At 41.3% G+C, this 23,848-nt stretch overlaps 1 protein-coding gene across 1 annotated transcript in view; it reads left to right on the top strand.

Moving 5' to 3' along the window:
* LOC144819544 (uncharacterized) overlaps window positions 1–23,848 on the top strand; it is a 745,296-nt gene that overhangs the window by 90,938 nt on the left and 630,510 nt on the right. Inside the window, exon 5 of the mRNA XM_078677385.1 lies at window positions 11,875–11,953. Within this exon, the coding sequence (XP_078533511.1) occupies window positions 11,875–11,953 (79 nt within the window). The remainder of the gene's footprint in view (window positions 1–11,874; window positions 11,954–23,848) is intronic.

Here is a 23,848-nt window from a genome sequence, read left to right as displayed (position 1 = left end):
CTCTCTGTGAGGAGGCTACTTGGTTATGAATGGAAGGTCAACCGGCGACACTCCTCCAAATTGGACCTGGTCTAACGGAAGCAAAAAATCTTACCTAGATTTCACCATTTGTAACTCAGAACTATTATTCAATTTGGACAGTTTCTTTATCCATACACGGTCAGAAAGCGACCACAGGCCGCAGGTTATTACGCTTAATACAAAGATAGAATTCCATAAAACGGAGCCCGCAACCTACAAGGGAATATATTCTGAAAATCTAAAGCGTCTCAAGTGGAGTGAGAATAACAGCAAGCACATCTTAACAGTAAGCAAGGATTTTATTAAAGGCAGATTCGATCAAGACGCCACTCCGACAGTGAAATGGTCGCTGTTTTGCTCTCATCTGATTAGCAGCTTTCCAGCGATAGTGCAGGGCTCAAGCCGTACTCCACCAGCCAAGCTCACAGTTTCCATTGACACAAAGTCTTTAAAGAGAACGAGAAATAACGCTTTAAGGTTATTCTTAAAATTTCCGCGGAATAGCGCCTACCATACAACTTACCAACAAGCCCAAAAAGCATTCAGGAGGGCAATCACCCAAGAGAAAAAGGCGCAGGAATCCCAATACTGTGTCGAATTGATGTGGGAGAGCAAGAAAAAAAACTCGAGGAAATTTTGGGCACTCGTGAACCGCACCAACCCAAACCTGACAAATTTTGGCTCAGCAAACATTCAGGAAGCGGAATGGGTAACTCACCTAATGGTCCACTTTCAGGTACAAGATGATTTGGGCCACGGTGGACCACCCAGTGCACATGGCACTGGTGCTAGTGTAACATCAAACACTCCTTTTGTTCCAGTACAAGAGCCCACCGCGGAATATGTATTATCCAAAGAAAGAGTCATCAAAGCAGTGACAAAAGGGAGACAAGACGGAGCACCAGGCCTGAACGGCCTCCCACAGAGGTTGTTTAATTCAGATATTCCCTTCTGGTCCACGGAGCTAACAAACCTTTTCAACTACACCCTGACGACAGCAACAATCCCGGACTCATGGCGTGGTGCAATTATCCACCCTATCCACAAATCCGGATCACGTGCTGCCCCCAAAAACTACAGATTAATTGCCCTGTTGGACATAGAGGCGAAACATTATGCTGGGCTTATTCTGGAGGACCTTTGGCAATGGGTAAAGGACCACAATCTGATACCACTGAACCAAACAGGGTTTGTTGCCAATTCAGGAACCATGACAAATCTATTAGCAGTTTCTACCATCATCGACAAAGCCATTTTAACAACTAGTCCAGTATTTTGCTGCTTTGTCGATTTTAAAGCCGCTTTTGACAGGGTTCCCAGGGCACTACTCTGGGAAAAATTGAGGCAGTGGGGAATTCCAGACAAAATCCTGAACCCTATTATCCAACTGCACACTAGTACCTGGGTTCGAGTGAAGTTAGGGTCCGGTACACATCTCTCGTGAAAAATCATGACCTCAAGAGATGTTAAGCAGGGATGCGTGCAGGCCCCCCTTCTCTTCAATCTTTTCATAGCAGACTTGTCAAGCACCCTAGACAAAGTAAACAGTCACCCGCCCAAAGTAGGAGGCACGGCACTATGTAATCTTTTATATGCCGATGACCTGGCCCTGTTCAGCCATACAAGGGTAGGGTTACAAAGGCTTCTCGACTCACTGTTGCAATACACGTCGATTAACCAACTAGAAGTCAACATGAAAAAGACCCTGATTGTTCCGTTTGTCAAGAAACGTTACGGAGGTGGTGGCTGGTCACTAAACAAAATAAGCGTCACCATTGGCTAATCATACAAATACCTAGGCGTCCATTTGGACTCCAGGGGTAACTTTATAAAGCAGAGTAACGTGATTGCAGCCAAAGCCACGGCACTAATGGTATCATTGTCCAAGCTGTCAATGAAACTCTCAGGCCCAACCCTCTCTCCCCTATTAGAAGTCCTAAGAGCAAAGATCGGCCCCACATTATCATATGGTATAGAGACCTTTAAAGGTAAAATGAACACCGCCTTAAACAAACACACAACAAAAATCTACAAAAAGGTACTCCATCTGCCAAGTTCTGCATCCCCTGCTCAGGTCAGACTAGAGTTGGGGCTAACTAATTACGATGCCCATAATCTTGGTACATACCTCAAGCTCTGCCACAAACTAAGACAGGCTGAATCTGGCACACTAGAATCTCTAGTCTGGAAAGAAATGAATGAGAGTAACCCAGGAGGATCATTTGGCTGCCTTTTAAAGGATTATATCCACCAGCTGTCAGCCGCTGCCCTCTGGGCGCTCAATCCTAGCCAGTCTGCCTTTAAAAAAGCAATTAAAAAATGTGTGAGATCTATATCTCTCGCTACTGATAAAGCCCTTCTCACGAAACGCAGCCATTCTTGGGCAGTAGTTAACTCCTACAAACAAGTATCTGCAGCTATGTATTTTTCCATCACATTTTCACTCCATTTAAAGCGCAGTTTCATCGCTCTAAGAATGGGGGACTGGCGCTTTCTTCAAAATCTACCCATCTGGCGTCGTATGGAGGATGATACAACCTGTAGAGGATGTGGGTTAGCGACAGAATCAATTTTGCACGTGGTCTGTATCTGCCCTATCTTTAACTCTCAACGCAGGCGCATGCTTAGGCCAGAATGGAACAGGTTGGGGGTTCGGACCTGTAGGCATGCTATCATTGCCGCTTTGTCCATGGACAATACTGTTTTAAACATAAAATTTGCTAAATTCATTCAGCAAACGTATTGTTGCCTTAATATAAAGAGAACTGCTATGGTTTTGCCACAGACCTTTTAGATTAAACAATGTACTGTAATAGAAATCCCCAAAGACCAGGAGGGTCGCAACATCAATTGAAACCCTGTAGCATGCGCCTTTTATGGTCTGATTTTATAATTGAACACGACGGGAGATGTTTGAGACACTTTAGGTCATGTTTTATAAAACAGTTTAAATTTTTATTCTTTATGCTTTTTATGTCTGTATGGGTTTTCCTTTTAAACTATTTTTCTCACAAAACTGTACTCAATGTGATTTGGGAAAAACTTTTAAAGATATTGTTTTATATCTAAATAAAGATCATTATTATTATTATCAGACATCCATGCCTTCAGGAAGCAACTTAACACTTACTGCTCTTTGCAGGGATTGATCAAGTGTGCAGCAGCATTGCTCAGTGGGTGTCACCAGCTACCACTGCTATACCACTTTCATTTCAAGGGGGTACATGAATGGCTTCTGTTAATCAGGGGCCAGTGGAGCTTTATATGCTCCTGTTTATGCTGTACCTCCTCAAGGCCCGTTTTAGTTATTCCTTGAGGGGTGTAGTGGAAATACTGCTCTGCAGAGGATGGCAGAGCAGAGGTATGAATGAAAACTTAAAGTGTTTCCGTGCAATTTGCCACAAAAACGTTTTTATTCGACAGTGCGGTTGTAACGCTGATAGATCTCAGAATGGCACACTATACCATGGAAAACAGGCTATGATGTACTGTGATAAGTATTCAAATACACATAAAAAAGGAACTCTTTCAGGCTGATGCAGGGCTTTCCTGTTTATGTTATTAAACGTCCTGCTTTTTATATCCACTGTGTTGTTGGGCACTACTGCTTAGGGAACACCTCTGGGCTGTAGAAACAGGACTCCTGAGGCCACACACATGGACTTTTTTTTATTTATTTCAAGTAATTTTTATTGAGTTTTCCAAAAATGGATGACGATGAATGTCAATTTCACTACTGTGCGGTGGTAACCGTCATTGTTTGACACACATGGACTTTTGCACAGATTTGATAACGGTAATTACAATCAGTTCCATAACAATAAGCAACTGTTATTTGTCAAGAACGCCAAGAGGCAGCCTCGAATGTGAGCGTGCAGTACACACAAAAAGGTAATATTGTGTTAACAATATATTAAAAGACAACGATAACTATCAGGTGCCTGTGATGGCAGAATTAACCTTCTCAGCTACTCTATGAGAACGGATCTTTATCATTTGCAAGTGATTTTATCATCTAATCATTTGTTAAGTAAGAGCTTCACAGTCCTCATTTTTCAGCAGAAACAAACAGTGTTAGTTATCTCCCATGCACTCTCCTGTCAAGTCTTAACTAATGTACGCAGCTATTTGCTTGATAAGTTGCAACAACTCCATAATGCAGCCGCTCGCATAATTTCTTCCAATAAGCAACAGCTATTATTAAAGGAACACACACAATTAAATCACTCTGTATAGTACACATTGCCATCTGGGCTCAATTATTTCCTTTTTTCCACGCTTTAAAATGTATAAACCTCAGAAAGCACTGCAGACCGCAAAAAACATGTTGCCCGGTGCATGAAGATTCAGACCAACTAGGCAGAGTGGACATACATTTTAATTTTCTGTGGCCTGAAATGGAATGCTTTCTGCTGCCTATTAGGGATCTTGGAGTTCTGACTGTTGAAAGGTAGACTCAAAAGCCAGCTCTTTGAGCAAGCATGTCACCTATTCTTTTAATACACTGCACCTGTTTAATATCGCTGGTAAAGAAATCATGAGGTCAGTCTCTGAAGTTAGGGCGCTTTATAAACATCCATGGAGTAGCACGTTGCGAAAAAGAATAAATAAACTCTAAAAAGGTAGAAAAAATATTCCTGGCTCAGGTAATCATCTTTAAAGCTCATGCTGAAAACCAAGAAAACTTGAGATAAAACAAAGTGATACCAGCAACTGGATCAATAACATGACCCCAGCTGCCCGCAAGTGCTTGCCATCTCACTACCATCTTTAAAAAAGTGCCACTCATGAATAGCAAGTTTTGAATCAGCTGCAGATGTAACCATCTCTGTGGTATTGTTAGAGTAAAATATTTAGAAAGGTAATTAGGCATCAGACCATGCAGTGCTTTCCATACAATGCATAGTACCATCATCTTAGTCTGGGACGTCACTAATAGCAAAGACAAAGGCAGTGGCGGCTGTTAACATTTGAAAGTGCTAACAACAAAAAGGCAACTAGGACTTGGGGCGCTCAACTGTGAGTATGGCTAAGTTATAGTTTAAACGTTATTTTTCTAAAAGATTGCTACAAGACTGGGAGGAAGGTTACCTAACTTCCTCAAGTAATCTCGGATAACTCCAAGATATAAGACTAAATTCAAATTCCTGTCGAGCAATCTAATTTCTATTGCTGTATTTCTCAGCAACAACAATTCAATTATATAAACCCAATCACATTGACAGTAAAAAAAAAAAAATATATATATATATAAATGGACACTTTCTCAACTGGGCAGTAATCAAGCACTGGGATCAAAAGTACATAAATAGGCTATTATGCATCAGATTCAAAATACATCAATCCAAATAGCATAGGAAATTTCCTATGCTATTTGGATTGATGTATTTTGAATCTGATGCATAATAGCCTATTTATGTACTTTTGATCCCAGTGCTTGATGCCCAGTTGAGAAAGTGTCCATTTATATATATATATATTTTTTTTTTTTTTACTGTCAATGTGATTGGGTTTATATAATTGAATTGTTGTTGCTGAGAAATACAGCAATAGAAATTAGATTGCTCGACAGGAATTTGAATTTAACATTTGAAAGTGGTAGCCTTAAACGAACAGGTTCAACAAAATGTGCTTATGTTAACCTGATTAATGATATGGTGTTATATAGCTTGCACCACATATGGCATTGTGTCATGAGCTTTGCGCAATATAGCTTCTATTACCCCACAGATAGTCATTTTATGATAAATGAAAGGGTGAAAAGCTGAAAGGCACCAGCAAAGTGTCTGAAGTATTACTTGCAGGTTATTATGTAAGTCACTGCAGCATGTGCTCAGCTATCTTACCGAATAGAAGTAACGCTGTGGAATGTTTATGTTGGGATGCGTAATGGTAAGCTAGAATACTCACTGCCTTGTTTCCTTAATTATATTGCTTTTACTTATTTTACTCTTCTTTATATTTTGATGTTGCTGTTGCCTACCATTCTGTTGCCTTCTTTTGTGTGGCTACATAAAGAAGATGGACTAACATAAGGAATGATGTAAGGTAGTCTATCCCATGGGGCATCTACCGTATCCCACTAGCAAAAGGTGTGTAAAGGCCTCGCGTACAAGGCACTTTTGCGATTCACAAAATTGAATGCCTGTGTGGAGTAAGGGAGTTGTGAACAGAGAATTTTAAGGATAATGTAGATCAATTATGTCACTGTAGGAATGGTTCTGCAGGTTTGTCAGACAGTTCTCTGGATAGTTATTTGCATGTACAAGAGTTAGTGTGCGTTTGTTGTGAACAGAGTATTTTAGAATGATCTGGAGAATTCCCTTACCGTAATGTTCTGGATCAGAGATTTGAGATTGCAGGAGGCTGGGGGTGCAGTGAAGGAGAGAGCACAGGGAGGAGAGATTGCAGGACTAAAGCACTGGAGTCGAAGGATACCACAGGAGGCTGATGGTCCAGAGAGAGAGACATAGCATCAAGAGGAGAGGGAGCATATGAGCAATGCAAAGGTGTCAAACGATACCACAGGAGACTTCTAGCACACAAACAATGTGCTGGAACCAAGGGAACACAGGCAGGCAGAACAAGGGGTTGACTGTCTGGGAACTAGGTGGAGATAAGGGAGAGCGCAAAAACAGTAGGACCTGGCAGGAGGGAAGATAGAAGCTGGGGCTCGAGACGAGCCTGAGCAGAGAGAGACGGGCAGCCATATCAGGCAGACTAACAGCTATGTGGTTATACTGAATAAGCAGCTCCCTACATCATTATCATATGAAATCTGTTTATTGATGCAGTAACTACACTTTCACAATTGCTTTATTAACCTTCTTGCTTTCTCAAATATTCTTGAAAAAGCACCATTTGCCCACTCTTGTTTCAAACTTTTCTCTGGAGAGAAATAGAACCCCTAATGGCGTTCAGGCTCGCTCGCTGCGCTCGCTTCTGGGCACTCATCAATAACTTCTACGCCACACCACTTGCAAATGTCACTAGCCGCCACTGGTCCTGCCAGAGCCCGGGCATTGCAAACTGTTTTTGTTCATGGGCTCCTGTCACCTCACCAGGGGCCAAGCTCTTGGGGGTGTGGAGGTTTCATTTTGGCTCATGTTACCAAGGTGCATCCAATATGCAAACGCCGGTATATAAGTTTCAATCCGGCACACAATAGATGCAGTGCAAAGTTCTCTCAATCGAATATAAACTTATTTTGACTTGTACTTAGGTAGGTTGTCTATTTACTTATGTAATATTGCGCGACCTCCTCTGATGTATCTGTAACATGTACCTTTTGTACCAAATTTTTGTCCTGAATTTTGACCCTGTGTCCTGAATTTTTTACACTCACTGTCCTGAATTTGCACCCATGCCAGTTGGTCACCCTAATAGTGAAATGTTAGACCTATTGCTTACAGAAGAACAACCCTGAAGTGCTGCTTGAGCTGCTGCTTGTTTTTCTAGACAGTTGTTTCGTCTCCTGCGCTTACAAGATGAGCTCAGCCACAGACCCAGCAAGGATCGTGTTCTCTACCCAATTGTTGTGTACAGCTCATGCAGACTAGCTGTTTGGCCCTGTGCCACAGACATTCACATAGGCTTGGCTGCAACAGATGGCTGTGAGAGCATGTAGAATCTCATTGATGTAAATACTATTTCACATAAATCCTAGATTAGGATTCTTGTAAAAGGAGTGCATTCTGACATAATAGTAATCCTTTGGGCTGCAAGTGAGAACTGGCTGGGGTTATACTTTCTGTTTTTGTTGTATGTGTGGGCGGTGGCAGTGAGATGTATCCTTGAAACAAGAATTCAGGCTTAAACACTTGATAATGAATAACTTGGCATTGAAGCCCTAATAATACTGCACAAGTAGGAGCAAAGTAGTCCTACGTTTAACACACTGTCACAATATAAAATCAATGTGCAGACATCTCAGATCTACAATTTAACTCTTTGGGTGTGATATTGCTTTCAAGTTAAATGATGAGAATCTACTGAACATGACTTTTGCTCAGCTCTAGAAATTACCTAAAATGTCATTTTTAGGTCTGGTTTGACAGTACTGCTATCCATAACACTTGCTGTTCTTTAAATTAAAAAAATATATAGAGTAAGCTTTGGCTTCTACCACATAAGTTCTTGCCTCGTGCTGTTGAATGTTTTGTGTATTATTCTGTTTCCTATGGAGTTCTTGCATTGTAATGGACAAGGGGACTATGTTACATTACAAAAGTACACCACATTACCACAAAAATGTTTTGTTTTCCTAATTACATACTATACAAAAAACATTTTTTGTTGCTGCCCCATGCTTTTTTGAAAGTTTTTGTTGGGATTCAAAATGCAAGCCAGACCTATTGGCTTTGTCAGTACATGATCTGCAAGAACATCTATTCTTGTTGCTATCATTTCAACCGCACTTTTGTATACTGAAGTGTATGAGCAGGAAAAACTGCAGGAGTGTTGTGGAATAATGCCAAACTCAATGTATATGGTATGGGCCCGCTCAATACCTACATTTTAGGAACTCATTGGCCCTTTTAAATACTCTCGTGGCAGGGCATTTTCTCAATGAATCTTGAAATCTCGCTGTTAGTAGCATATCACTTTGAGAAACTGTTGAAGAAGATAGTAACAATCATTAAGTTTCAGTGCAATCATTACACTGATGTGAGAGCCCTGTAGTCCTCCTTTGGTGATTAGTGGAGCTTTAGCTAAAGCGTATTGTTTATCTATTTGTAATGATTTTCTGAAGTTCAGCACTATTGCCAGATTTAGTTTTTCCCATATTTTCAATTAGCTAGTTTACTTTCTCACTCATGGATATTTCAGCTAAACTGGACCTCAACAATTAGGAGCTTCATTACAAAGCATGTAACTCACTCTATGTTTCTCTTATCAAGGTGTTTTTATTGTCCTGAATGGATTTGGACCCAAGTTTGTATGTTCCGGGGACCTGGAAACGAATAACACTAAAAAAAGATTGTTGCTAACCTTAGTTGCCCATTTCCAAGCAATTATGGAATTTAGAAGCGGGTGTCAGAACTTCCTTTATGATGTATAAGACATAAAATACATCACAGAGAAGGCCTACTCTATGTCTAAAATGGGAAACAACCTTTACAATGCAGTCATCACATCACACTACATTTACAACACAGTCATTACATCGCAATATCCTTTACAACGCATGTCACTACAACGCAACCATTACATTTCATGTCACTACAATGCATGACATTACAACGCAGGCATTACAACACAGGCATTAAATTGCAGGTCATTACAACGCATACAATGCATAGTACCCCTACACTATCCGACACTTACCCTACTGTTGTACCCCCTGGAGTTAGAATAGTAATTTGTACCCCTACACTATCCAACACTTACCCTACTGTTGCACCCCCTGGAGTTAGAATAGTAATGTTTACCCCTACACTATCCAACACTTACCTTAAATGCAATGTTATTGTATGCGTTGTAATGGTATGCGTTGTAAAGGTATAATACGATGTAATGGAATGCGTTGTAAATGTAGATTACAAAAATTGTTGTAATAGCATGCGCTGTAAATTGTATGCGTTGTAAGGAATGTTGTGGTGTAAAAACTGTGTTGTAAAGGCATGTATTGTAAATGTATGCGTTGTAACATCATACATTGGTCTAAAATGGATAGATGGAAATTGAGGATGCATGGCACACATTCTGCTATGTCCAGCCTTACATATTGGGTAAACATGAAAACATTAGGGGCCAGATGTAGGTAGGCATTTACCGGTCGGTAACGGCCGAATTCGGCCGTTACCGACCGGTAAATGCAATTTGAGATGTAGGGCCCTGTATTTTACAGACTCGGTAAATTTACCGATAGGTAAATTTACCGATTATGTAAAATACCGAGTCGGTATTTTTACGGAATAGGGAAAATTGATATGTAGGTGGGACTCTTCTGAGTCCCACAAGCATTAAAAAATCTGTATTTTACCATCAAATACTATTTGATGGTAAAATACCGATTCCGGTGTGCTTGCACATGTGTGCATGCACACCTATGCCATATGACAGGCAGACCTGCCCTTAGGGCAGGTATGCCTGCCACATGGCACCCGAACCTCTTTTGGGGGTGCCAGAGGGTGTCAAAGTGACACCCCCTGCACCCTTGTGTCAATCGGTATTTACCGATGCGGTAAATACCGACCGGTAAATGCCCAATCATTCCTATGGGCTTCAAAGCCCATAGGAATGCATGGGCATTTACCGGTCGGTATTTACCGCATCGGTAAATACCGATTGTTTCCGAATCGGTAAATGCACATCTGTATTTACCTACATCTCGGTACTTTTATTTTACCACTTCTTAAATACCGAGTCGGTATGATGCGGTATTTAAGAGGTGGTAAAATAAAATGTACCTACATCTGGCCCTTAGAGGTGATGAGGAATGTTTTATTGTTCATCTACTCTTGGACATTTAGAGATCAAGGGGCAACTGGATGAGTTATTGATTGGGAAGCAGAAGTGCATGTTTGTTAGCATTTAACGACAGCAGTGGGAATAAAAACGAATGCATTAAGGTGCAGTTCCTGCTTTCTCATAACATTTGAACACCAGGACTGCGGCCTATCCAAGGACTCCATTCTTCATCTGTGGACTGGAGCTGAATTCTACTGAAAGATGTGTTTAAGATTAATTACTTGAGTCCTTGATTGACAATGGATAGGTTTAGGGTGAAGTGTTGGCTATGGTTTTTTGAGTTGACACGATTTAAGGAGATAATGGTCAATGACTCTCTGAGGTGAATATGGAATTGGTGGATAGTAATCTACGAGATATAACCTGGCACCAGCTACTGAAGAAGCCTTGTTTTGCTTTCTCTTTCTGGAGATAACATTTCCTTGGATAAGAGAAGACATATCTTTGCCTCTGCCGCATTATATTTCTGGACGCGCCCTCACTTCAGCCCGGACCCTGCGTTCATAGGTTTAAGAAAGTGCACCTGGGAAGTTGCTCCTTTCGTCTGTTACCTCCAAAGCTGTGAAATCCCCTGTCCCAGGTAGCCAGGCTGTTGTAACCTGATGTTGTTGTAATGCACCAACTCCATGGTTCCTCAGTTCCCTGCTCCTCAGCCAATGTGTTTTACATAATTAAATGTTAATGATTGCCTGAGCTGTTAGAGTTTCAGTTGAAGAGAGTGGGCCGAGCAGTGAGGATGCTGCTCCTGGTGGGGCATCTTACCATCTAACTTATAACCTGTAACTTAACTACACATTTTTGAAATACACCTATAACTTATATTCTACGTGACCTGACTCCTACTCACAGGGCGGTATCTTGATTGTAATACATTCATTTCTCACCTCACAAGTCTTTTAGAAGAGCTTTAAAGACTCTCCTTTTCTTCTACTTTAATTTATCTCCCAGGGAGATAGATAGACTCATTTTCTAATGTTTTTTTGCTTTCTCTGTTTTTCTTTTGTATTTGTTCTCATTATTTCCTATTACTGCTTTTTATGGACAGACCTCTAATATTCTCAGAGTCATGGAGCCATAGTACAAAGCAATGACCAAAATGGCAGATTTCACTAGGGGTTTTAGAGAGAACTCTAAAAGGGTTTGCCTGCAGTGATTACATTGCTAAATCACGAACGGTGAGAAAAACTCCTTCAATAAGAGAGTGCACGTGTTTTTGGAAAGATAAAGGACGGTACCCCCATTCTTGCACTGAATACCACCGCCGTGTGTGCAGTGAGTGACACGCAGTCATCACATTTGTTCAGTGAATGACATGTATGCATGTTTAATGCTTTAAGTGCTGGTAATAATTGATTGTTCTGCTTCTTTGCTCTGAAACAGTTACCCCAGGCGATTTGACATGGGAAATGATCCCTCAGACTGGACACATTCCTTGTGCGAGAGGAGGGCATAACCTTTGGTAAGTGTGGAGCACTTATTAGCAACGGAGAGACTCTTCCACAGCCTCGAGCTGCAGTATTTTACCGTGAGCTGGAGAAATGCAAGAAACTCAGAGGCGAAAGGTGCAATGTGGCATTGGATCAGATATCATTTGAAACATTCGTTTTCTAAAAATGAAATAATATGATACTATCAGGGAGAGTAGCCTCGTCAACTGAAACACAAGCTGTCCAGCCCGCTGCTAGAAAAATACATTTTCTCATGCCTAGTATAAAAGTGAAGATCCCCGGGACACTGCCATTTAAATGTTTACTTGTTATATAGTGTAAATTCATCGCAGCCGTCGTACATAGAACTGCAACTCAAAATGTCTGCCTTGAATAGGAAAGGAGAATCTCAGTAGTGGCAGATGCTTTGCGGTTTCTAATTATTTCCAAACCAAAACGCATTTCGTAATGGTATGCACATTTTAATGGCATATATGCATATCCCTCTCTTAAAAAAAATATCTCTGTATCAAGGGAAAATAATTCACTCTCTGTCACAATACTTTTCGTCTTTTTCATGAGCAATTAGCATAACTTAACAAGGGTCCATTTGTTCAAATTAACACCCAAGAAGTATTATTGTTACATTTTCCAGTTTGTTCGACGGGGTATGTTCATGAAAGTTTATCAATCAGAAGAAATAAGGCTAAAGTTTGAATTTATACGACAAACAGTGATTACAGTCCATACTACTTTCAGCAGATTGCTGGAAGCAGTACACAGGCAACAGGTGTTATAAATAGATTGATCAAAAAAGCAATCCTGAAGAAAGTGGCCCAAAGAGGTCCTTTGTCTTTAACTCCCCTTCTCTACCTATGGTGGCCATCTTCAGACCACACCTGTGCTTTGATGTACCCTATTGAATCGTGCTTCTCGTATAAGACCAGACCCCGGTCAACCTGGAGATCATTGAAAAGGGTCTGAAGAGCTGAAGGTGACTTGTGTGGTGACACCTGGTAGGGCTGTTAGAGCTAGGAAGGGGCTTGGCCCAGAGACAAGGGATCTATTCTGAATATCATTGTTCCGTTGCAAAATGTCGTTTTCAGACACTCTATCTGGGTCCTTCTACCTGTTTCCACATTGATTCCTGTTAATGCGTACACCCTGAATCTAACAAGCAAGGAAACCGAACAGTTAGCACCGTCCGTTGCTATTTCTATTATTTCTGCCATTAAAAATTCCTATGTTGTCCATGACTTTATTAGTGAAACAATCCGGAACCTGTTTATTATCAAGATACCTGGTACACAGACATCTTTTCCATAGCATTTATCTCTTAGTTCCCCATAGTTGCATCTATACTCTTTCTGACAGACATATGAGGTGGGGCAGTGTAGCTATGAATGGCACAAAAACAACATCGCAACATCCCACTTCTAGATATTCCCAGCAACATCTACTCCACATCCCAGGTAGTCCCTCCAAAGCATTCCAGCCAGGACACTTCTGCACACTACTTTCAGAATTCTCCTTCTCCAACCACCCCTAAGTAGCTAGGGGCTTAAGCTTCTTGCTATATTTATTCCTACACAGAAACCCTGTGCTTAGGTGAGAGCCTTAATTGAAAAATCTCATCCAAAAGCAGGTCCCACATCAAATGCCACTGCATCTACAGCACCCCCAATATGGAGGCAAGTCCACGACTTCACCCCCAAACGAGCTATATGGTCATACCACAAAACTCTGTCCCTTTTCATCATGCACCCCTTCCCTTACAATACCAACAAGTCACAAAACAAACTCTACCTGATCAAAGAATGTATCGACTATATAACATTCAAAGGCATGCAAGCAGACAATCCTTCCCAAGTCGACCTCGACATGCCCTGATCTCTATGCAACACACAGGTCGTCTATCATTCAGAACATCGGACCATGCTGTACCTTTCTGAAAATCAGAAGCAAACCATAACAGAACCCCTGGATCTTGGTCACCATCAGCTGGCTCAGGAAATAGTGTTACTTACTGTAGTTGGCCAGGCACCAAACACCCATCCCCAATACAGCATTTGACTTAAAATAGTCAATAACAACATACTAGAAAATCATATTTGGTGCAAAAAACACTTATTCTCAGGAAGAGTTTTGGCAGCCAGGAACAGCCCCTGTAAACTGTTCAAAGTGGTGAGCAATAGCATTGCTCTCTAATACAGTATTGCAGCAATCCCTTAGAAACAGTGTGAAATCCCAATATCCATTTTCATAGAAAAAGTCCAGAAAAATAGGATAGCCATAGCTCTCACCAACCTTAAGCCCATTTTTTATTTTTAACCAAGGAGTCACTTTAAAAGCATTTCCTACACCAAAACCAGTTTCACAGTAGTACTTAACTGCTGACAGCCCTCAGACCATGCATTGAAGAGGAATGCCCGAATGTAACACCCTTGACACATGAAGGCTCCAGCTGTCTGAATGATACCCTCTGTTAGTAATTCCCTTCAATCTGGCAAAATACCCACAGCCTTGAAAACTCGCTTGTCGTTCTCTTTCTCCGGAAGAAGGCCTTAATCGACTCCACTGACCATGACAAAAGTCTCTTAGCACATACATATAAGGATAAAGACTTTTACATGGAATTTGCACATGAAGTCATCCATGGGATTATAGACTTATATTTTGCACATTGATAGTTTTCTGAATATGATTACGAACTCTATGTATATATTTTTAATTTCACGAAGAGTAGTCTAATCAAATTAAAACTCAAAAGTAAATACATTACTTCTCCAAGAGGAGTTAGTGGATTCATGTTTTGCTCCGACTATTTATTATTTGTAGAACAAGTATAGTATTAAGGTAGTCTTTAAAGCAAATATATAATTGCTGAGTGTTTAGGTGAATTACATTATTATAATGCTTGCTTTTTCCTGGAGATGGCCCTTTCTAGGGTGCTTTCCCATAACTTCTGGCTTTTCTATTTCCCAGTTTTCTGCTGATCTAGGTACTAGCCTTAGGACTTTGAGCTTGTTTGACACTGCCATTCAGTGCCCAAGCACTGTGCTTGTCATATACTTACTGGTGATTGGTGTATACATGATTGGCTGATTCAAGTTAGCTGTAAGTCCTTTGTCTAGGGGTAAGACATATACCCAGGGCATGTACTTCGAATGCTCCTCTGTGGGCAAGCAGCACTACTTGTGCCATCCACAGAGGTATCTCATTGATCGTGCCTCAGGTTTGCCCTGGTGGGGCCTCTGTGCACAGTTTACTGTTACTCAGATTGGCATTTAAAAAGCTATGTGCCCAGGTTTTGCATGTGTCTTGCTATATCAGAACTCTCCCTTGTGACAGGGTGTGGTATTGGGAAGAGATAGGGCATGTGCATGTGTGCATTACATGCAAGGGTCGTGAATGGCACTGGATGGTGTGTTCAGTATGGTGGGGCCTGCTTCTCGCATTGGATTAGCATGGGGGAATGTAAGGAAAGGCTATTGGGCAATATTTCCTACTTGCAGAATAGTAGCAGTATAGTGTTTGATACTGGTGAGTTTGTAATGATGAATCTTCTCCGGTAGTGCAAGTGGATCTGACATAATGTATATGGAAATGTCACTTTGGGAAAGTGAGCATTTCAATGCTCATAGCTCTGTGTGTCTGTCTCCAATTCATATCTGGGTCCGGAGAGTGTGGGGGGCAGCTACATCTGTGCATTCCTCATAGAAGGCCATAAACTAGGGGCTCAAGGGAAACTGTAGACCTCTTTCTCGGAGAGGCCTTTCTTGGATGGTTATATGAGGGTGGAATTGGCACCTGAATTCCTAGGGGAGGGTCTTGGCCCCACTAAAGATAGTGATCAAACCTTCCAGGTTAGGACGGTAGACAGGACAACATTTAGATAGGGCCTGTGCAATTCAAAGGTGGCCTTTTGAACGGATCGCATCTTCAAATGGCATTGTGGATATAACTACTGGGGCTCTGTCCTCCAAAAGTCGAGATGCTTTTGGATTTGGAACCATACTACGCTGGTTCGATGCTGGAACATCAGCAAGAGGAATCATTAGGACAAGAGGGACTGCAACTGGATTATCCGCAGACTTGTGGTGGTCTGGAGCGTGTCGTGCTCCAGGAAGGGAACTATCACTTGGAGGATGTTGCCTGGACGCTGATGGCTTGAGGCTGAGTGCCAACTGTCATGGCCCTGGTAGCTAAGTACTCTCCAAAGGCCAGTTGGTGTCTTGCTATTTTTTCTTCAGAGCACCTGGGCAAGACTTCAAAATACCTGGGTACAATGTGAACACTCTACAAAATAGGACTCAACACACTTTAGAATACCAAAATACAACGTGAACAAAGCTCAACACTCATTTGCAAAGTAAAAGGGAAATATTTATTGCAGCAAGTTTCCATATAAAATGGCAATAATATACATGTAAAATAAATGCATGTAATGAATGTATACATACAAGAATAAGTCATTAGAACTTGGAATACTTCACCCTCTGTCTGCTTGGCATCATTCTCGCTAGTACCACTTTAAGGAGATCTCAACCAGGCACACAAAGGTCCTGAGCAGCGCGTCCGCTCTGCAGGAGAGTTGTTTCATGGCACCAAGAGGGCTCCGTCTTTATACTTTTTACTAACATGGAGAGAGACTTCTAGAAGCTCCCCCTCCCATCATCTGCGCTATAGGTGCTGGCTACACTCTTTGCATCAAGGTCACACAACAGAGCTAGCTAGGCTCTGATGAGAGTTGTCAGGCAGCATTCTTCCCATTCTCATTCCTTGGACACAGTATGCATACCACACCGTATGATCTAGCAGCTTATCTCTCTCACTCGGTGAAGTGAGAAACATAAGCAACCTGTGCACACAAGTAACCTGGGCCTGCCTGCATTCATAGCTGAAAGGCATGGTCAGACAGAATCAAGATGGAACTGTGCTCACAAAATATATTTAAAGTGAAATGGAGTCAGTTGTCAATACATGATCTCTCAATGTATAACTGCCTGCAGCATTACAGTTGGCTGGCCTCCTGTCCACAAGATCCCAGGGACAGAAAGGATCTCCCTGTTTTCACAAGGTCATAAGGACCACACTGGGTGTGATGGAAACAGGTGGGAGTGATCGTCGATTGGGACAAGGAGCGTTCTGACGTACACCATCATCGCACTGTGCAGAGGAGTGTGCTTGTAAAGATCTGTAGCCAGCTGAGGTGCCTGGACGTGAGGAGTTCAAGGAGTGCAGGGGATGGGGATGCTTGCAGGATCCAAGGGACCCATGCTTGCAACCAGGGGACCTGTGCTAGCTTACATTCCGGAACATGTGGTGTCTAATTGGTTTTGGGGACCTGAGCTGAGATTGTCTTTGACCTCTAGATCAGGAGAATGACAGTGCCTGAAAATGCAGCCTCTGTCCGAGGTCGCTGGCTTTCTCTCCCTGGACCAAACCACAAGATACTTTGTTGTGGAGAACATTGTGATGGGTCCCGAGGGGATTTGTTGTGCCTTGAGGGCACCTCTGGCTGGCTGTCAGGAGCAACAGCAGCGTGTACCTCCACCTGAGAGACTTGGAAGCATGCCAGCTTCCTTGGTCACAAACCTTTGTCAGCGGGGGTATCGCAATCCCGCACTCATGCAGGTGCCGCTGGGCACCTAGAGCTCTAATTCAGATAGACAAAATTAAATTTTAGGGGGTTCCAAAAATCTAATCAATGTGGCACCTGCAGGGCTAACATGTATTGTTGGCTTTTGTAGTTGAGTGACTATGGGGCAGGGTAGCGAGGCATAGTCAAAGACCTATGATTGATTCACCATTGCAACTGTTGGGGGTATGCAATATTGGGAAATGTCGTGTTGGATTATGCCTCTGATTAGGGCATATATGTTAATGCAATTCTTCTGCAATTGGGAAAGTTTGCCAATTGCATATAACTGTAAAGTGTATAGACAATGTGTATCTCGATTTGATTTTGATGGGGAAGTTAGACAATTGCATATAACTGTAAATTGTATATACAATGTGAAACTCACTTTGATTTCAGTGTGTGAGTAATACACAGACCAGTGTTTTATACATATGGTGTGGAGTATTTTTGTGGCATACGCAGTGTGTTGGAAGGTTGGTGTTGTATCAATACTTTACACTGGGGCTCTGAGGATAAGCCTGACTGCTCGGTACCAAGCTACCCAAGGGTGAGCACAGGTTATCGGACCCATGTATTGTAACCATCCTATCTAGAATGGTGGACTGCCATCTATGTGTCCCAGCCAGCCAGTCAGAAACCACTGGGTCTAACACTTTTCATATTACTGATATCAACTTTTTGCAGGGAATGTAATCAAAAGCCATGGAGAGTTATCACATGATACCGAAGGCAGTTCTCCTAAGCAAATAATGTATAACTGTTAAGCATGTTGTACACAGTTATCATATTGACTCTTGTTGTAGGTTCTGCTCTGGAAAATATGCCTTTCCTTCTAAAATAGAGAGTGGGAAATGCAGAGATTGTCAGTAGGTATATAATATATAATATTAGAAGTAGAGGTGTCAAAATTGCCTTTAGAATCAACTCTCCTGCCGTGCAGATCAAGTCCAGCTGTGTGCTCAAGTAATTTGATGTCTCTGTTTCTCTCTTGTCCCATTCCCCTTTCCCTGGGTCTACGTGTAACCTACATTTTGTTAATATAAGCTTGGCAGTGGGTTTGTAGAAGTTTGGAAGTGAACATCGCTCCAATTGCATTGCAAATTTAGTGCCCGATGTAGGTAATTAGTATTTACCGATTCCTAAATACCGAATTTTACCGATTCGGTATTTAGCAATAGGTAAGAATTCGGTAAAAAATACAAAATTCTTAATATTCGTTATTATTGAATCTGTAATTGAGATTCGGTAATAACAAATACCTACCCATTCATTCCTATGGGCTTGGAGGCCCATAGGAGTGAATGTGCAGACATTCGTTATAACCGAATCAGTAATACCAGGAGGTATTTCAAGGGTGCCAGGGTGTCCAAAGGACACCCTGTTGCCCCCCTAAAATGTGCATGTGTGCACATGTGGCACACATGCATGCCCTAAGGGGCATGCCCTAAGGGGCTTTTTGAAATGTGCCACATGGCACATTTCAAAAAGCAAAAAAGTGCTTTTTGAAAGGAAATCGCTACTTACCACCAACTTGAAGTTGGTGGTAAATAGCGATTCCTTAAGGCTGAGGTGCACTGTTTTAAGTGCTACCTACATTGCATTTAAGGAATCGGTATTACCGATTCCTTAAATGCAAGGCCAATAAGGAATCGGTATTAAGGAATCGGTTTTTATCGATTCCTTATTACCGATTCCTTCCCTACATCCCACAAGGCTAAATACCGGTCGGTAATGGTGAAATTTAACGAATTTCACCGTTACCGACCGGTATTTGCCCACCTACATCTGGCCCTTAATGTCCAATAAAAGACATAAAGCTTCAGTTCATAGGTCAATATAGTTGTCACATAATTCTAAGTGTAACTTGGATACATCCAGTTAGGATACATCTTAGAATGTATGTGGTGTGTTCAGTCCCTTGTAGCCAATGTTAAATGCCAGCTTTGCTCTGTGGGGTTGTATAAAATAATCCTAGGGTCAAGCTCTGAAGAAGGTTAGTTGTAGACCAGAAAGGCAGGGTTCCTGAAACTCAAATCCCACCTGTGGTGTTTAATTGTTCAGAAAGCAGAATGAAATGGAGAGTGGCCATGAAAGCTAGCTATGAAAGCAGGTTAATGAACTTGGCAGCTGTTGCAGCCTTATTTCATCATCCAGGTGAGTGATCTGCTTCGTTCGCACACCCTGCTGTTGGATAACATCAGATAGAAGACGTCTAGGCCCCTTTACCAATATTCATGCTGTATGTTTTTTTGAGAGTGTCAGGAGTTGGATTTCAGTATCAGATGTCTAGGCATGTTTAGCAAGGGATTATTAGAGTGGTGAATGAGGGAATCTTGGTAGGTATAAGCATAGCTTGATCTTACAGTCCGTGCACCGAAAGTGGTATCATGGTCCCATTTTTATTCTAGTTTAAGTTACAAGAGTTAATGCCCTCCACCCCCTTCTTTTTTGTCTCTCTGGGTCTTCAACCTCCGATTAGATCATTTTTAGTGATGATGTTTATAGTTATGATTTGTATTGGCTCCTGTCTGTGGTTGTACTTGCTGCATCAAACCTATTCAAATAAGGAAAGGCAGCCGGTGATCATAAACTTCACGCAGTGGTGTCCGGTCAGTGCCCAGAGTGTTATTAGTCTGGTGTTTCTCAGTATTTCTAGAGCTACAGCACTCTCATAACTAAAATAAATGATAGATAGGTCAGAAGCCATCAGGTGATAGAATCTTTGTTTACTCTGTCCAGAATGAATGTGTTGTAATTAAGATGGGGGAAGTGGCAGGATTTGATGACACATAAGAAAGCAAAGTAGTATGTTAGCTTCCAAATATGCACTTGGAATCAAACATGCAGCCTTATTGATAGTAATGAGAATGCCAAAGCAGCCAAGCAACCTTTTGGAAGATAAGGCAATCAACTTGCAACTTACTTCTGGAGCTTTTTTCTTTCCAAGCCTTGATACTCTGAAGGCATTCTACAGGTAGCAAGGGACAGTGTTATGGCTCTGTTAAGTATGGCTCTTACAGAGAGGCTCTATCATTTATTTCCGTTTCTAAATGTCATAACTCACAGCTATGATGTAGCAATAGTTGATTACTCATTTCCTGGTTGCTGCATCAAAAAGGTCATCAAAGTTAATCCGAAAGTGCTCTCTGTCAGCGCAGCTCTGCTTGTCTGCTTTGAATGGAATCAGAAAGCACAGCTGCAGAAGGTGAAAAGAAATCAGGTTAGGTGGTGGTAGTTGGTTAAGGATTGCAGGTAAGGTTTTTTTTTTAAATTTGGGACAGGGAGAAGAGGTAGTGTTATGTATGGCTCCGCCACTACCCCTCTGCGGCAGTTGAAAGCAGAGGAAACATTTTTTGATGGACATACATGACAAAACATTATAAATGGGTAAAAAGTGAATTTCAGGGACGTTTTTCTCCTCGAGGGCCTGAGTGACATCATAGACAACTCGCGCTTCACTCTCTTCGTCTATTTGATGTCACTCAGAACTCCTTGGTCAAAAACATGCCTATAAGTTACCCATCTAAAATTATGTATATGGGTAATATATTCTTTAAATTAGATCCATTTTTCATGTGAGATGCAGTGTAATTCTTGCAGTGCTGTTGAGATTTGATGGCATGGAAATCAAATTAATGTAACCATTTTAACCCGTCACTTATAAAGTGGGCACCAGCTCCACACTATGTTCTTCTTCAGGCAAATTAATCTTTGCCACCATTTTAGAATGGAGTCATGAAAGGGGTGGTATGCACACCATATTTTCTTAGGGTTCATTTTATAGTCAACATTATTATTTAGCATATCGCGTGCGTCCCAGGGATATGCAAGCCCTAGCAATGTAATAAATACAAATGTGGGGAGCGCAGATTCTACGCTCCACTCCCTGGTGCACTGCAAGAACTGGATAAACTATCCAACACATTTTACAACGTTCCACATTTCTCCAAGTTAATCCAATGGTAAACAGTCTTTTCAAAATTTTCATTTTCGCCACATCCATAGCATAATGTATTTTGGAGGCTTTTCATATTTGCGTGTGCCCATCCGGACTGCTTCTTAAATATGATCCAAAACGACAACAGGTAGTTCTAAGCAGCATCTTTTTATTTCAAACCCAATGCATTTCGGGCTGTAGCATCAGCCCTTCGTCAGGGGTCACTACAAAATCAATTACAGAAACAATCGTCATTGCCAAATAAATAGCGTTTTTCACAGCATACGCAAGAATCTGCATTTACACTTAAAAAAATTCCCCTTCATGTTCAGAATTCAATATACTAAAATAGTGACTCATCATTGTGAATCCACCAAGCAGGCTCCACAACGTCACATTATCCAATAAGCACAGATATTACTCCTTGTCCCCAGTAGTTTTGTGCTAAAACCCTCTATTCAAGTGAAGCATACTTTACATTCATTTTTAAGTTTTTTGCTGAATCCCTTTTTTTTCACCATATTCTAGCAATGAGTTAGTGTTAAACTCCAAATCCAGAGCAGTTCGAATCCTCTTTGTACTTTCCCATTTCCCAAACGGCCCCTCCCTTTCAGTACATGCAAAAGCTACACGTTTTAATGTCATTTGCCTGAGCCATATTTTTCATTGCGCGCGCAAAACTGCATTCGGAATGAATAAACTTGCCGCTTTACCTGCTAGCTCATTTTCATATGGTCGCTCAGCAAGTGCTTCCTGCAACCAAAAGATTCTCGTGTGTTTGGCCACGTTTCCAAACTCCATTATGAATCTACATGCTCCACCCCTCGTTAACAAACCACCTGATCAACTAAAACTACTAATACTTCCTTATGGACTACGTAACCCAGCCTGCATTTGCTTGTAAAAGGAAACAACCGTCATCAATATAAAAACATCGTTAGTGTAAAACACATCGTTAGTATGAAAAACATCTTTGTAATTTTTATTTGTTTTTGCTTTAGGGACGTAATTTTTAACGTGATTGCTGCCCTGAGATTTGCGTGTTCCCAGATGTGGAATATTCAGTTTTTTTCACTCTTTATTCAGTAGTATCACGGGTGCAGAACCAACAGTTTGGGCTATTATAATTAAATCATGAAAGGGGTGGTATGCACACCATATTTTCTTAGGGTTCATTTTATAGTCAACATTATTATTTAGCATATCGCGTGCGTCCCAGGGATATGCAAGCCCTAGCAATGTAATAAATACAAATGTGGGGAGCGCAGATTCTACGCTCCACTCCCTGGTGCACTGCAAGAACTGGATAAACTATCCAACACATTTTACAACGTTCCACATTTCTCCAAGTTAATCCAATGGTAAACAGTCTTTTCAAAATTTTCATTTTCGCCACATCCATAGCATAATGTATTTTGGAGGCTTTTCATATTTGCGTGTGCCCATCCGGACTTCTTCTTAAATATGATCCAAAACGACAACAGGTAGTTCTAAGCAGCATCTTTTTATTTCAAACCCAATGCATTTCGGGCTGTAGCATCAGCCCTTCGTCAGGGGTCACTACAAAATCAATTACAGAAACAATCGTCATTGCCAAATAAATAGCGTTTTTCACAGCATACGCAAGAATCTGCATTTACACTTAAAAAAATTCCCCTTCATGTTCAGAATTCAATATACTAAAATAGTGACTCATCATCGTGAATCCACCAAGCAGGCTCCACAACGTCACATTATCCAATAAGCACAGATATTACTCCTTGTCCCCAGTAGTTTTGTGCTAAAACCCTCTATTCAAGTGAAGCATACTTTACATTAATTTTTACGTTTTTTGCTGAATCCCTTTTTTTTCACCATATTCTAGCAATGAGTTAGTGTTAAACTCCAAATCCAGAGCAGTTCGAATCCTCTTTGTACTTTCCCATTTCCCAAACGGCCCCTCCCTTTCAGTACATGCAAAAGCTACACGTTTTAATGTCATTTGCCTGAGCCATATTTTTCATTGCGCGCGCAAAACTGCATTCGGAATGAATAAACTTGCCGCTTTACCTGCTAGCTCATTTTCATATGGTCGCTCAGCAAGTGCTTCCTGCAACCAAAATATTCTTGTGTGTTTGGCCACGTTTCCAAACTCCATTATGAATCTACATGCTCCACCCCTCGTTAACAAACCACCTGATCAACTAAAACTATTAATACTTCCTTATGGACTACGTAACCCAGCCTGCATTTGCTTGTGAAAGGAAACAACCGTCATCAATATAAAAACATCGTTAGTGTAAAACACATCGTTAGTATGAAAAACATCTTTGTAATTTTTATTTGTTTTTGCTTTAGGGACGTAAT

The sequence above is a fragment of the Lissotriton helveticus genome, chromosome 2_1 (assembly GCF_964261635.1).
Source record: "Lissotriton helveticus chromosome 2_1, aLisHel1.1, whole genome shotgun sequence".
Lineage (NCBI taxonomy): Eukaryota > Metazoa > Chordata > Amphibia > Caudata > Salamandridae > Lissotriton > Lissotriton helveticus.
This window is presented reverse-complemented; position numbering and strand designations above follow the sequence as displayed.